The sequence below is a fragment of the Caretta caretta genome, chromosome 2, assembly GCF_965140235.1.
Source record: "Caretta caretta isolate rCarCar2 chromosome 2, rCarCar1.hap1, whole genome shotgun sequence".
Taxonomy (NCBI): Eukaryota; Metazoa; Chordata; order Testudines; family Cheloniidae; genus Caretta; species Caretta caretta.
In genome coordinates, this window is record NC_134207.1 from 75,202,819 (window position 1) to 75,217,685 (window position 14,867).

General features: G+C 40.3%; 1 protein-coding gene across 19 annotated transcripts in view; it reads right to left on the minus strand.

Moving 5' to 3' along the window:
* DTNA (dystrobrevin alpha) overlaps window positions 1-14,867 on the minus strand; it is a 298,132-nt gene that overhangs the window by 85,005 nt on the left and 198,260 nt on the right. For all 19 annotated transcript variants that reach the window (XM_048840578.2, XM_048840596.2, XM_048840588.2 and 16 more), the window contains 2 exons: window positions 4,498-4,583; window positions 2,964-3,118 (listed from right to left, as the gene is read on the minus strand). In XM_048840578.2, the coding sequence (XP_048696535.1) occupies window positions 2,964-3,118; window positions 4,498-4,583 (241 nt within the window). The remainder of the gene's footprint in view (window positions 1-2,963; window positions 3,119-4,497; window positions 4,584-14,867) is intronic.

Below are 14,867 nucleotides of genomic sequence, written 5' to 3' on the forward strand. Positions count from 1 at the left end.
AAGTTTGTGCTCCTAAATAGTTAACAAAAGTGGAACTGGTATCACAAGCAAATTAACTCTGAAAAACTTGGGTAAAAATTCTGTTACTAACTCTTATGCTATAACAAAGTGTTCAGCAGGGGAAAGCAATACACCTTCTCACAAAAAACTGTGAGCATCTATTTTAAGAGTTAAATATTATATTTTGTATAAAATATTAGTAATGCACCTCAAGTGAAAATAAATGCTTACACAATTGCACAAGTATAGCTTGTGTGATAAAAAACTTGGTTCCCATTACATTGTAAACAAACTAAGCTAATCTGCGTATTAAATTTTGGTTACTGAAAACAAGAGAAATGTAAACAAGCAAAAACTGTATTATATTAACTAACTTAAGCTGTTTAATGTTGCATCCTACAAATCGAAGACACCAGAAAATATCACATGCCAAAGACACCAGAGGATATCAGTACACAGTAAAAAAAACCCAAACCCTCAAACATAAAAAAGAAAAGAAAAAGAAAAGAAAAATTAAGTGCTTTATAAACAGACTGGTCAACTACACCTCAGTCTACCACACAAACAATTAAGTAAGCAATCAGCTAAAAACCCCTCGCTGGACCAGGTCTAACTGTCATTTAAACTGTATATTATTAAGCAAAGTAAGTTCATGTGCCAGTGGTTTTAAATCTTTAACATCAAAATATGGATAAATTTGGGTACTGTGTAAAAGCAACTGTATTATTGTATTATAATTTGGGTCCATGACACTGAATCCTAACTAAGACACATGTTATTCAAAACAATCTTGTTCAGTGTCTGGTTACCAATACTAAATCCTAACACAGTAATATTTAATAAATTGGTTATTGTCCATTTGGTAGGTTATCTAAAAGACAGCATCTATAAAAAACAAACTGGATCTATGTCAGCTACTGGTATATCACAGAGCAGTGCAACCAATGAAACAGAAGCTAGCCGTTCCTGTTTCCTGCCCAGCAAAGTTTATCCCAGAGAGTGACAACCAGCAGTAAGGGTAACCTATAACCTAGTCATAGGATAGGGTAAAAGCACACAAGACCAGATTTCACGGTGGGAGACCAGATTTCATGGTCCGTGACACATTTTTCATGGCCGTGAATTTGGTAGAGTCCTAGCTATAAATTAAAACTTGATTTGTACCAAATAAAGTAATTTCTGATTCATTGACAGCTTTATGGTTGCACTCTTTTGGTGGTCACTGATTTTATGGATTAAAGCAGCAAAATCCCTTAAAAGGACACTGACAGTAATTTCCATACCTTTAAAAAAGTCATTTTTTTCCTCCTGCAGTTTTTATCAATTGCTTGGAAACTTGAAACTAAATATACACTGTGAAATGAGGGGTGATGGGTTCTGTAGCCTACACAGGTTGTGGGCCTGAGGGGCCCATTAGGGTACCTGGCTGTACCTGTAGCGAGAGTCAGGTTTAACTGAACAAGAGGCTCAGTGGGGCAGGACTAGGCTGGATTATAAAGTCAGGAAGTTTGCAACAGAAAGAGGCTGCAGAGACAGAGTCTGCAGTCACTCTCTGGGAGCACAGAGGAAGGCAGGTGAAAACCCAAGAAGGAGAATAAACCCTGGGGTTCTACCCCTAGAAGAAGGGTCAACTCCAGAGGAGTTGTGCGGGAAAGAAAGCCTGCGAGAGCTAGGTAGGAAGAAGCCCATGGAAACAGCATAAGGGGGAGGATTGTGCAGACCTTCACTGGTTGTTATGGAGTCCCTGGGCTGGTATCCAGGGTAGAGGAGGGGCCTGGGTTCCCCCTGCCAGCCACTGGGAAGTGGCATAGGCACCATGGAGATGCCAACTAGACTAGCTTTATTACCCTGGAAGGGGAGGGCTATTTCGACTTGGCAGGAGGACTAACCCACGAAGGCGAGTCACTTCAGTTCCTGAGTGCAAGAGAAGGGCTACAGAGTGAGAGTGAGAGATGACAGGCTGAGGAACTGCAAGAAGAGGGCATCTGGCTGGCAGAGCTAATTCCCAGATGTGACCAGAAGGAGATACCCTAGTAGTGAGTAGACATCTCCATGTCACTAGGTTGTGGAACAACATTTGTCCAAGCCACAGCACATCAGAGTTAGGACACATTTTTAGTTCCACTACTGTAGATTTAATTTTTTTAAATCTCTGCTATAGCGATAACAGTTTTTTGACAGGAAGATAAATATATCATATCATGTTTATCCTGCTTGTCAGGGAAAGAGGAAGTGTAAATTCCCCAGATCTATATTTTGGCAGTAAAGATGAGAAGAAAAATACTTCTTTGTTCCCAATGTCTTCTCAGCTTCAACATCTTCCCTTACTTTGCATGTATTGCACTCGTGAATTTCTTATGGGTGGTAAGCTAAGTATAATCAAATATTTTTCTAAGGGTGTAAATCAATGCAGTTCCCAGGAAGGAATTCTCTTCTTCCATTACACCAGAGCAATGCACAATCAGCTAGATGTAGTATTCGGTATTTTGGAGCTTCCACCTGCCCCCACTCCAAAGCATTAGGTATTGGCCACTGGAAAGATATCAGACTCAATGCATCCACAGAGTCTGATGTGCTGTGACAAATGCCATATTCCTTTCTTAGTAACTTCAGTGCTTTCTTGGATCCTACTAAGAATTTCTGCAAGAGAAAATCAGATGTTCAGTTGCCTGTAGGCTTCCATTTCCAACAGAGAAGAGGTGAGAAACAGTTCTTTTTCACTGGAGCATTTCAAGTGTATCTGTTCCTTCATCATAGACATGAGCAATTAGATACTTGGTTTGAGAATTGGATTTCACCATGATGGAGATATAAGGTCAGGTATTCACAACTGTAGCAGGAAAGAGGAGCAGCATGATTGTGTGCGCGCACGTATGTGTGTGTAAAGGAAAAAAGAAAAGAACAAAAGAAAACTTGTTTAGTCATGTGACTGACAGCATGTCAGCGATGCCATCTTTCTTTACCTGTTGAGAGAAACAGGATTTTGCCGATTGCTCCGTGTAACCAAATGAAGGACCTTCGAAAACTGCAGTGGGAAGTTTGAGAACCTCCCGCAGAAACATATCATACCTTCCATAAACCATCACTCCACCAGAGTCTGAAATCATTGAGAAAATATCTGGGGAAATTAAAACAAAACAAAAAATAAAAGCAAGGAAAGGAGAGGTTTACTTCATTTAAACCGCAGATCTTCTCTTAGTTCAACAACATATGATCTGAACTTAAAGTAATGAGATTTTATATATAATGTATTCTGCTTATGGAAAACATTATTGCACCTTTAATTTTAGCTTAACTTGCCAGAGGCAAAAGGAAAATGCACATGTAAGAAAACTATCAGATTTCTATATTAAAATATTCCTGCTTTTGTGGCTCTGCGGTGTCGTTCCTTTTTAGCTGGTGCTTGATGCGTAACATGAGAGAGTAATTTAGGCAGATAGAATGGATCCAATTGGACGAAATGCAAAACATCAACTACAACTTTTTGTCTGGTGCCATTCTGGCAGTGAGTTCATGAGGCTGTTTATTATTTGTTTGGACATGTAGAACACAACAAATTTGAAATTCATTACTTGATTCTTATCACATTTTTGTCTTAAATTATTTGTCATGTAAATATTACAATTTGTTATTCTATAGCTGCACCTTACTCTTTTTATTTTCCTTGATGGTAGACTTCACTTTCTTACTCAAAAAAAAAAAGTTTAAAAGGATCCAAAACTTAGTGTAGGATGCTAGACTAAGGGACCATTATAATTTTTCAGGCTGTTATGGCCACCTCTGTTCTAGATGGCAGATACCATACTGGGTACATCCGGAGGGAAATTCCAAGTGAAGGACCCTGCAGTTCACTGCTGGGAAACCAGTATCACACTACATCCTGCCACTGCATACAGCCTATGGACTCAAGGAATCAATAGCTATCCTTATTCACAACATCAGAGAAAAGGGAGAACTAAGCACTGTACTCTAGATGAAGCTGATCCCGAGGGACAAGAATTCTAAAAGGAAGTCTCTCAATGCTTCTGCAGCTAGAATAAATCTTGGCTAGTTTTGTTTGGAAAATGAGATAAATCCTGTAAAGTAGAAGGGATAGACATGTGCCCCTGGAAAGGAAATATAAACAGTGTTTAAACCGTATTGTTTTTCTAACTGAAAATGAGAGAGATCATGAAAGAGAAAATTGTCCGATGATGCTTCATAATGCTAGACATTTGCTGTACTTAACTGTACTTATAACCTTTGAATTCAATCAATTTGATCAGAAATCAAATTTGTACTGTGTTCATCAGAATTAGAGATGTGTGACCTGGCTCCAAAACTGGTTGAGAGTCCATCCAAAAAGTGAACTTATCTGAAGATGCAAATTGGTTCAGCAAAACCCCACCATCACCAAATATAAGAATGCTATAATCCCATCAGGTCCACCTACCATTCTAGCACAATTTGATATCTTACAAAAATACAGGGATGAACGACAGACAAAACAAGACTTACATCTTAATTTGTCCATGATCTTTCCTCCACAAAGAGTTGCCAAAGCCATTTTGACAGCAAAAACTGAAATTTTACCATGTCCTTCCCTGTTTGATAATAAAAAGTTGTTATATGGCATGATCTGACCAGCATGAATGTACATTTTAACTGCATCTCTTTGACAGGACATAATACACCAGGCACATATTATATGCAGGTTCACAGAAATCTTTAGATCAATGCATTTTTCTTTTCAGATTTTTACTGTTTTCTTTTGAGAGGACATACAATGGCAGATTTCTCTGTAAAGCTATCAGAGACCGTCTAAGAACATCAACAAGGCACATTTTAATATTAAGCTTATCAGAACAACATTTGAATGCTGGTTAGCACATTCTGCATTAAGCTGATTACTCTTATATATGGTTATTTGTACTACTGTAGTGCTCAAAGGCCCCAATCAAAATCAGGGCCCCACTATGCTAGGAGCTTACATCCTGTTTCAAATTAAATTGTAACAAGTGAGTGCAAAAAGCAATAGTGGGGAAAGGAGGATGTGGATAATGGCTAAAGAACATGTGGTTATCCAGGTTAGCTATTGTACAAGTTAATGGTTCCAAGCCATTTGCCGTTTTCAATTATACCCTTGATTTACACACAATCTTAGAAGGCATTTAGTTAAAACACTGACACTAAGGCCCAGTCCAAACCCCACTGAAGTCAACATCAGACCATTTATTTTCAATGGACTTTGGATCAGGCCCTATGTTAAAACCATCTTATCTTCAGGAAAAGCCTCTTTTTAAATATCACCCTTTGGCATGGTCAGAATTTACCATTTTGAAGGCATTGACATAATACTATAAAGGGTTTCACTAGTCCCATATGACCAAGCAGAATCCCAAACTTTTCCCTGCAGGAGTGATGGCACAATCCATTGGTTAATCAAGAAGTTACGCATCTGGAATATTTAATTTCACACAAATTCTATTCAATACTATTTAACACACATGAGGGTATTCGATATAGGGTGAAAAAGTTCTATAATAATTTTCCTACAAATCTAGCCACGTCCCTAGATCTTTTCCTCCTTGGAAGGAATAAGGCTGTATATTGTATATGCAGTGTCCATACACAATGTACACATTTTATGAATTGTTGATCTTTTCACTGAACTATTTTAAGACAAAACTCAGCTGCCCCATTTCCATACCAATTATTCTGCAGCCACCTCAGTGATTTATCATACAGAAACCTTAGCACATTCCAGTTTCTGAGCCAGTATTTTCTATCTTCATTAGAATGACCTCTGCTTTAAATTCTAAAATCATTTCCCTTGGTATGAAAAAAAAAAACTAGCACAGGTTGTTTAAAGGAATTATGCTATTACAAGCAGAAGCATGAACATGCTAAAATGTACAATATCACCAAAAATAATAAAATTCCTCCTCTTTTGCATCAATTTTTTTGGTCTCAATTTTCAAATGGACTTTTTCTTTGGATTTCTCAGCACCTTCCCTCAGGGCAGTTAAGATACAAATTACATTGGGGCAGCATTTACCTATTACCCGTGGAGACGTTTAATGGGTTCCTATCTCTCTGTTTAACTAAATCACTGAGAGCATATTCTCATCCTAATAAAGAGAATTATTGTTTCATAGTCAGCCAATTCCTTTCTTTTCAATTTTACAGCATGACAAACCCATTTTTCTTTTGAGTTTCAGCAATGGGACTAATAACAGAACAGGGTACTACTCAGTATGAGGATGGCAGAGTGAGGCCATAAGATTCTGTGTCACTGTGGGGAACTAGATAGTCTCTGACCTCCAGTGTCTTCCCCCGCTCCCCGCATGGGTTTATTTATATTTACTTACAGGATTATTTTTTTTGAATGGCAGACACATCAGTTAGCCTTCAGCTTTCCACCCCAGGGACAGAGGCTTTTCCCACACTTGAACGGTTATGGGAGCAGGAGAGGTGGGAAAGGAATACATTATATATAGGTTCTGGAACTCTCAATTTGATTTGATTCGTTTTGACACTATTTTGTATCAGTTATTTGTATTCATAAATACATAAATTTGAGCCAGTGTAAATTCAATTTGCCCAAAGTTTTATTTTTTTATATATATCACACACACACACACGTCTGATAACTGGACCTGATAATGGGGTCTAGGACTTTCCAAAGTCCCCAGGGCCCAGAAATGCTCCAGGCAACTCTGCTCTGTAGTATATAACTCCTCTCTACTAGCAGTAGTAGGACCTCTTGAGTAAAGTGCTGCCACACAGGAGTAAATACCTCAGCCACAGGCTGATAGCATCATGCAGGTATAGATTGAATTCAGAGTGCCTCAACTGAAGTGTTCATAACACCTCGCAGGCTGACTAACAGAAAGAGACTTACAATTTTACTCGTAGAAAGAGCAGAGAGCACAAAAGATTTTGTATAGTACCTTTCATATTGAAGGTTTCAGAGTAACAGCCGTGTTAGTCTGTATTCGCAAAAAGAAAAGGAGTACTTGTGGCACCTTAGAGACTAACCAATTTATTTGAGCATAAGCTTTCGTGAGCTACAGCTCACTTCATCGGATGCATACTGTGGAAACTGCAGAAGACATTATATACACAGAGACCATGAAACAATACCTCTTCCCACCCCACTCTCCTGCTGGTAATAGCCCATCCAAAGTGACCACTCTCCTTACAATGTGTATGAAAATCAAGGTGGGCCATTTCCAGCACAAATCCAGGTTCTCTCACCCCCCACACCCATACACACACAAACTCACTCTCCTGCTGGTAATAGCTTATCCAAAGTGACCACTCTCCCTACAATGTGCATGATAATCAAGGTGGGCCATTTCCAGCATAAATCCAAGTTTAACCAAAACATCTGGGGGGGGGGGGGGGGGGGGGATGGGGGTAGGAAAAAACAAGGGGAAATAGGCTACCTTGCATAATGACTTAGCCACTCCCAGTCTCTATTTAAGCCTAAACTAATAGTATCCAATTTGAAAATGAATTCTGAATGAGGGAGGGGGGGTGAGAAAACCTGGATTTGTGCTGGAAATAGCCCACCTTGATTATCATACACATTGTAAAGAGAGAGGTCACTATGGATGGGCTATTACCAGCAGGAGAGTGAGTGTGTGTGTGGTGGGGGCGGAGGGTGAGAAAACCTGGATTTGTGCTGGAAATGGCCCAACTTGATCATCATACACATTGTAAGGAGAGTGATCACTTTAGATAAGCTATTACCAGCAGGAGAGTGGGGTGGGAAGAGGTATTGTTTCATGGTCTCTGTGTATATAATGTCTTCTGCAGTTTCCACAGTATGCATCCGATGAAGTGAGCTGGAGCTCACAAAAGCTTATGCTCAAATAAATTGGTTAGTCTCTAAGGTGCCACAAGTCCTCCTTTTCTTTTTGTTTCATATTGAAGGTATCCCTCAAACGCTTCATAGTATTGAAGCAAAAGTGACTGTACAAACATAGAAGCCTGTACGTGTTAAGCAACAGCACAGCAGAGTTTTGAGATAAGGGAATGCTGGAACAACTCCAGCGGCACAGGAGCCAGCAACCAGAGCTGTAAACAGGGGCGTTTGAGTGGGAGTTTGAAAGGGGAGTTTGTCTTGTGGTGCTTGTTTGGGGTTTGCTTTTGCTGTGGGTGGTGTTGTTTTGGTGTGGTTTGTGTTTCCCAGATTAACGGGATTTAGGTGGGGAGGCTATGACAGATACAGAGGCAGCAGTGGGAGTGACACATGTCGTGTAAGACACAATGAGGATGACTGGATGTGGAAGCTGCGGTATGTACATGATCCTGGAGGGGGTATCTGGTAAGAGTTTTGTCGGCATGAAATGCTGTCTGATAGAGCTGATGGAAGAAAAGATCTGAGGTTTGGAGATGCAGGTGGAAAGTCTGGTTGAGTTTAGAAGGGGGTTCGACCAGATTATGGAGCAAAGACATGAGGTAGCTGAAGGGAAAAGCTCTGACTTGCAGATGGAAGCAGGACTGAGGAATTCTGAGGGGAGACTGGGTGAGGAAAGTGGTCAGTGGAAGCATGTGACTAAAAGAACCAGGCAGAGAAAAAAGACGGGCTAGTGAAGGAGAAAGAGAGCTCAAGAACAGGTTTGTAGAGTTGGAAAATGACGAAGGGGCTCAGCAGGTAGTCACTGAAGGTGGAAGGGCAAGGAAGAAGAGAAGAGCAGCTAGTCCTACAGGAAAAGGGGAAGAGTCAATGGAGACTACACCAAATATGAGCTCCAGGAGGATACAGGATGGGTTGAAGAAGATACAAGGGAGAATAGGAATGGAAAGAACTTGCAGCCAGAGGGAACAGGGGATAGACTGGAGAATAGCACCATCACCAGGAAAAGGCAGGTCTACGTGATCGGGGACTCCTTACTGAAGAATAGGCAGGCCTGTAACCAGAGCTGATCCAGAGAATAGAAGGGTATGCTGTCTTCCAGGTGCTAAGATACGGGATGTAGACTTGAGGTTGAAAAGGATCCTGAAGGGAGCAGGAAAAAAAAATCCTAATTATCCTTCATGTGGGAACAAATGATACGGCTAGATTCTCGCTGGAAAGTATTAAGGGAGACTATGCTAGGCTGGGGAAGACGTTTAAGGAAATCGAGGCTCAGGTGATCTTTAGTGGGATTCTGCCTGTTCCTAGAGAAGGGCAACAAAGGTGTGACAAGATTATGACTATCAACAGATGGCTTAGGCAGTGGTGCTATAAGAAGGGCTTTGGGATGTATGGCCACTGGGAGGCATTCATGGACAGAGGACTGTTCTCTCGGGATGGACTTCATCTGAGTAGGGAAGGAAATAGACTTCTAGGATGGAGGCTGGCACAACTGATTAAGAGAGCTTTAAACTAGGAATCTGGGGGAGATGTCCAGGTAATCTCCACACCGGATTTTAGCATTGAGAGGGAAGAAAACAAAGAAAGAAAGGATACAGCCGTGGGTAGGAGAATATATATAAGGAGGAAGGGCAGTATGGATACCAGTCTAATAGGTTATACTGGCTGTAGAATGACCATGCCTAATAGGGTACAGAATGTGAGCGAGGCCAAACAGCAAAAATTAAGATGTTTGTACACCAATGCGAGGAGCCTAGGTAACAAAATGGAAGAACTAGAGCTACTGGTGCAGGAAGTGAAACCAGATATTATAGGGATAACAGAAACATGGAGGAATAGTAGTCATGACTGGACTACAGGTATTGAAGGGTATGTGCTTTTTAGGAAAGACAGAAATAAAGGTAAAGGTGATGGAGTAGCATTGTATATCAATGATGAGGTAGAATGTAAAGAAATAAGAAGCGATGGAATGGATAAGACAGAATCCATCTGGGCGAAAATTACATTGGGGAAGAAAACTACGAGAGCCTCCCCTGGGATAGTGCTTGGGGTGTGCTATAGACCGCCAGAATCTAATTTGGATATGGATAGAGCCCTCTTTAATGTTTTTAATGAAGTAAATACTAATGGAAACTGCGTCATCATGGGAGACTAACTTCCCAGATATAGACTGGAGGACGAGTGCTAGTAATAATAATAGGGCTCAGATTTTCCTAGATGTGATAGCTGATGGATTCCTTCATCAAGTAGTTGCTGAACCAACTAGAGGGGATGCATTTTAGATTTGGTTTTGGTGAGTAGTGAGTACCTCATAGAAGAAATGGTTGTAGGGGACAACCTTGGCTCAAGTGACCATGAGCTAATTCAGTTCAAACTGAATGGAAGGATTAACAAAAATAAATCTGCAACTAGGGTTTTTGATTTCAAAAGGGCTGACTTTCAAAAATTAAGGAAATTAGTTAGGGAAGTGGATTGGACTGAAGAACTTATGGATCTAAAGGCAGAGGAGGCCTGGGATTACTTTAAATCCAAGCTGCAGAAGCTATTGGAAGCCTGCATCCCAAGAAAGGGGAAAAAATTCATAGGCAGGAGTTGCAGACCAAGCTGGATGAGCAAGCATCTCAGAGAGGGGATTAAGAAAAAGAAGCAGCATACAGGGAGTGGAAGATGGGAGGGATCAGCAAGGAAAGCTACCTTATTGAGGTCAGAACATGTAGGGATAAAGTGAGACAGGCTAAAAGTCAAGTAGAGTTGTACCTTGCAAAGGGAATTAAAACCGATAGTAAAAGGTTCTATAGCCATAGAGAAAGAGAAAGAAAGAGAAAGAAAGGACCACTAAGCACTGAGGATGGAGTGGAGGTCAAGGATAATCTAGGCATGGCCCAATAGCTAAACAAATACTTTGCCTCAGTCTTTAATAAGGCTAATGAGGATCTTAGGGATAATGGTAGCATGACAAATGGGAATGAGGATATGGAGGTAAATATTACCATATCTGAGGTAGAAGCAAAACTCAAACAGCTTAATGGAACTAAATCGGGAGGGGGGGGCCCAGATAATCTTAATCCAAGAATATTAAAGAAATTGGCACATGAAATTGCAAGCCCATTAGCAAGAATTTTTAATGAATCTGTAAACTCAGGGGTTGTACCATATGATTGGAGAATTGCTAACATACTTCCTATTTTTAAGAAAGGAAAAAGTGATCCGGGTAACTACAGGCCTCTTAGTTTGACATCTGTAGTATGCAAGGTCTTGGAAAAATTTTTGAAGGAGAAAGTAGTTAAGGATATAGAGGTCAATGATAAATGGGACAAAATACAACATGGTTTTACAAAAGGTAGATCGTGACAAACCAAACTGATCTCCTTCCTTGAGAAAGTAACAGATTTTTTACACAAAGGAAACGCAGTGAATCAAATTTACCTATATTTCAGTAAGGCGTTTGATAGCATGCCACATGGGGAATTAGTTAAATTGGAAAAGATGGGGATCAATATGAAAATTGAAAGGTGGATAAGGAATTGGTTAACAGGGAGACTACAGCTGGTCATACTGGAAGGTGAACTGTCAGGCTGGAGGGAGGTTACCAGTGGAGTTCCTCAGGGATCAGTTTTGGGACCAATCTTTTTATTACTGATCTCAGCACAAAAAGTGGGTGTGCGCTAATAAAGTTTGTGGATGATACAAAGCTGGGAGGTATTGCCAATTTAGAGAGAGACCGGGATATCATACAGGAATATTTGGATGACCTTGTAAACTGGAGTAATAGTAATAGGATGAAATTTAATAGTGAGAAATGCAAGGTCATGCATTTAGGGATTAATGACAAGAATTTTAATTATAAGCTGGGTATGCATCAATCAGAAGTAACTGAGGAGGAGAAGGACCTTGGAGTATTGGTTGATCATAGGAGGACTATGAGCCGCCAATGTGATATGGCCGTGAAAAAAGCTAATGCGGTCTTGGGATGCATCAGGAGAGGTATTTCCAGTAGAGACAAGGAGGTTTTAGTACCGTTATACAAGGCACTGGTGAGACTTCACCTGGAATACTGTGTGCAGTTCTGGTCTCTCATGTTTAAGAAGGATGAATTCAAACTGGAACAGGTACAGAGAAAGGCTACTAGGATGATCCGAGGAACGGAAAACCTGTCTTATGAAAGGAGACTCAAGGAGCTTGGCTTGTTTAGTCTAACCAAAAGAAGGTTGAGGGGAGATATGATTGCTCTCTATAAATATATCAGAGGGATAAAAACCGGAGAGGAATTATTTAAGCTCAGTACCAATGTGGACACAAGAATAAATGGATATAAACTGGTCATTGGGAAGTTTAGACTTGAAATTAGATGAAGGTTTCTCACCATAGAGGAGTGAAGTTTTGGAATAGCCTTCCAAGGGAAGCAGTGGGGGCAAAAGACCTATCCGGCTTTAAGATTAGACTCGATAAGTTTATCAAGGAGATGGTACGATGGGATAACATGATTTTAGCAATTAATTGATCTTTAAATATTCATGATAAATAGGCCCAATGGCCTGTGATGGGATGTTAGATGGGGTGGGACCTGAGTTACTACAGAAAATTCTTTCCTGGGTATCTGGCTGGTGAATCTTGCCCATATGCTCAGGGTTTAGCTGATTGCCATATTTGGGGTCGGGAAGGAATTTTCTTCCAGGGCAGATTGGAAGAGGCCCTGGAAGTTTTTCGCCTTCCTCTGAGGTATGGGGCACGGGTCGCTTGCTAGAGGATTCTTTGCTCCTTGAAGTCTTTAAACCACGATTTGAGGACTTCAATAGCTCAGACACAGGTGAGAGGTTTTTCACAGGAGTGTGTGGGTGAGATTCTGTGGCCTGCGTTGTGCAGGAGGTCGGACTAGATGATCATAATGGTCCCTTCTGATTTTAATATCTATGAATCTATGTTGCAAAAATTGCCACTTGCTTTTAAATTGCCAGAGTGGAGCAGAAGATCCTCTTTTTAATGCAGAGGGGTACTGCCCTCTATGGCCAAAAATGAGTATGAGGCCAGGTTTCAGTCCAGGACTTGAGCCTGCAGCCCTCTGGCCAAGTATGAGAGTGGTACCAAAAGAGCTGCTTTGACACCTGTTAAACTATCCAGTTATATTTATGCTGAAATTGCCATAAAGAAAATAGAAGTCTAATGCATAGACCAAAAGAAAATAAACTACAGTAGTATCTTCTGAATGTTTTGAAATACAACAAATTTATCCCTTTAGAGGGGCACAAAAACTCTGATTTCATAGTTGACTAGACATGAAACAGGCTTTTAAACCATACTATCACTTCCAAGGGGAACAGATTTTCTTCAAACAATTATGGGGGCTCTTAACACCTTAATCATGACAGTGAACTCTGAATTGTCACAGTGTATAATTAAGAGTTTCCTTTCTTAGAAATATTTCAGTAAGGAAATTAATTGGAATCAAGCTGAGCTCTTTCATTCAACTGAGCAATACGTACAATGACCAAATCTCTGAACTGCACTTCTTGCAGGTCTTTCTTCTTTTTTAATGGTTAGCAGGACTAGATAACTTGCATTGATTGACAAAGCTGGAGAGAGTAAAGAATTTAACATTTTGCGACTCTGAATGGAAGGGCAAATGAGAAGCTGCTTTCAGGACAGGAATTGAGCTTCTCCACAGACTGACTTTAATTCTAGAAAAGACATTTGTTTAAAGAGAGGGGTGAAACCAAGCCCCTCCAATTATGTCCTGTATCTTTCATAGCCTGGAGACAGAAGCTTGCTTCCTAATACAGGTATCCCAAAGAGCATAACAAACTGCAGTCTCCATGTCAATGAAGACAGCATCCACATTTCAATATTGAGCAAGTGTGATAAGGACAGTTTGTAACATATTTCACACTATCAATCGAGAGCTCTTCAAGAACTATTGTACTGGATTAGACCAGCATTCCATGTAGTCTGATATCATATTTCTGACAATGGCCTACACTAAATGGTTGAGAGGTTTGAACTAGCCATCCTGTTGTGTAATAATGTACCACAGAGTGGTAGAAGGGCAGATATTTCTTCCTGATCCCAGCTGATCATCTTATGCCTTGAAGCAGATGCAACTGCCCAGTTTTCATGTGCAATCTCCTTTCTTAATTACATAAACAAATTAGGCATGCATTTGCACAGTATTTAGAAATCTGACCTCCTCATGCTGTTTTGAAACATACTAAGCTCTTCTATCACCTGACAGTGAGTTTCACACACTAACTATACACTGAATAGATTCAAATGTCCTTTTAATTTTGACTTTTAAATTTTACAGAATTCCCTCGTTATTGTATTAGGATTGATATATCTGTATTATTGTAGTTCCTCTTATTTTCCTCCTTTCCAAATGGAAGATCTCAGGAAACACTCAAAATCTTGGAAAAATTGGGATTCAGATTATTAGGGCACCCCTGAGGATGCACAAAATTGAATGTCTGAGTCAGTTATATATTAATGTAAATTTTAATTTAAAAAAGATTTAATCTCCCAAATTAATTGGAGACTGAGGACTGTAAAGTGCAAATCTCCCCTCTAAACAGACAGTAAGAGACAGCCCTGTAATCCTTAGTTAAGGAGAACAGGGTTACTAGGGGTTAAATTTAGGATTTCAATGTGATTGACATCTACTTTAAGTCTCCTTCACACTGCCAGAGCAGAGTACAGGGACCTCAGTGTAAATATGAATCCAGACCAGGTACTCTAATCTGGGGATGAGACATAGTCAAGGTTTTACCCAGCCTTACTGCCTTCTACTGGGTTTTACAGCACATATAAAAGCAGTACAATGTCTGTTTTTTCCAAACACATTGCACTGATTGTTTCTGTGCTTGGGCATTTATGGGAAAAACCCTGCCCCTTCTTGTACTAGGACACAGGGACTTCACCACAGCAGAACCATGTGGTTCTTCTAAACAGGCAGAAGCAGCAGGAGCAGAGATGTGAATCCCCTGCCTCAGAGCCCTGCCCCATGCTATACACTGCGTACTTGGGGCAGGAG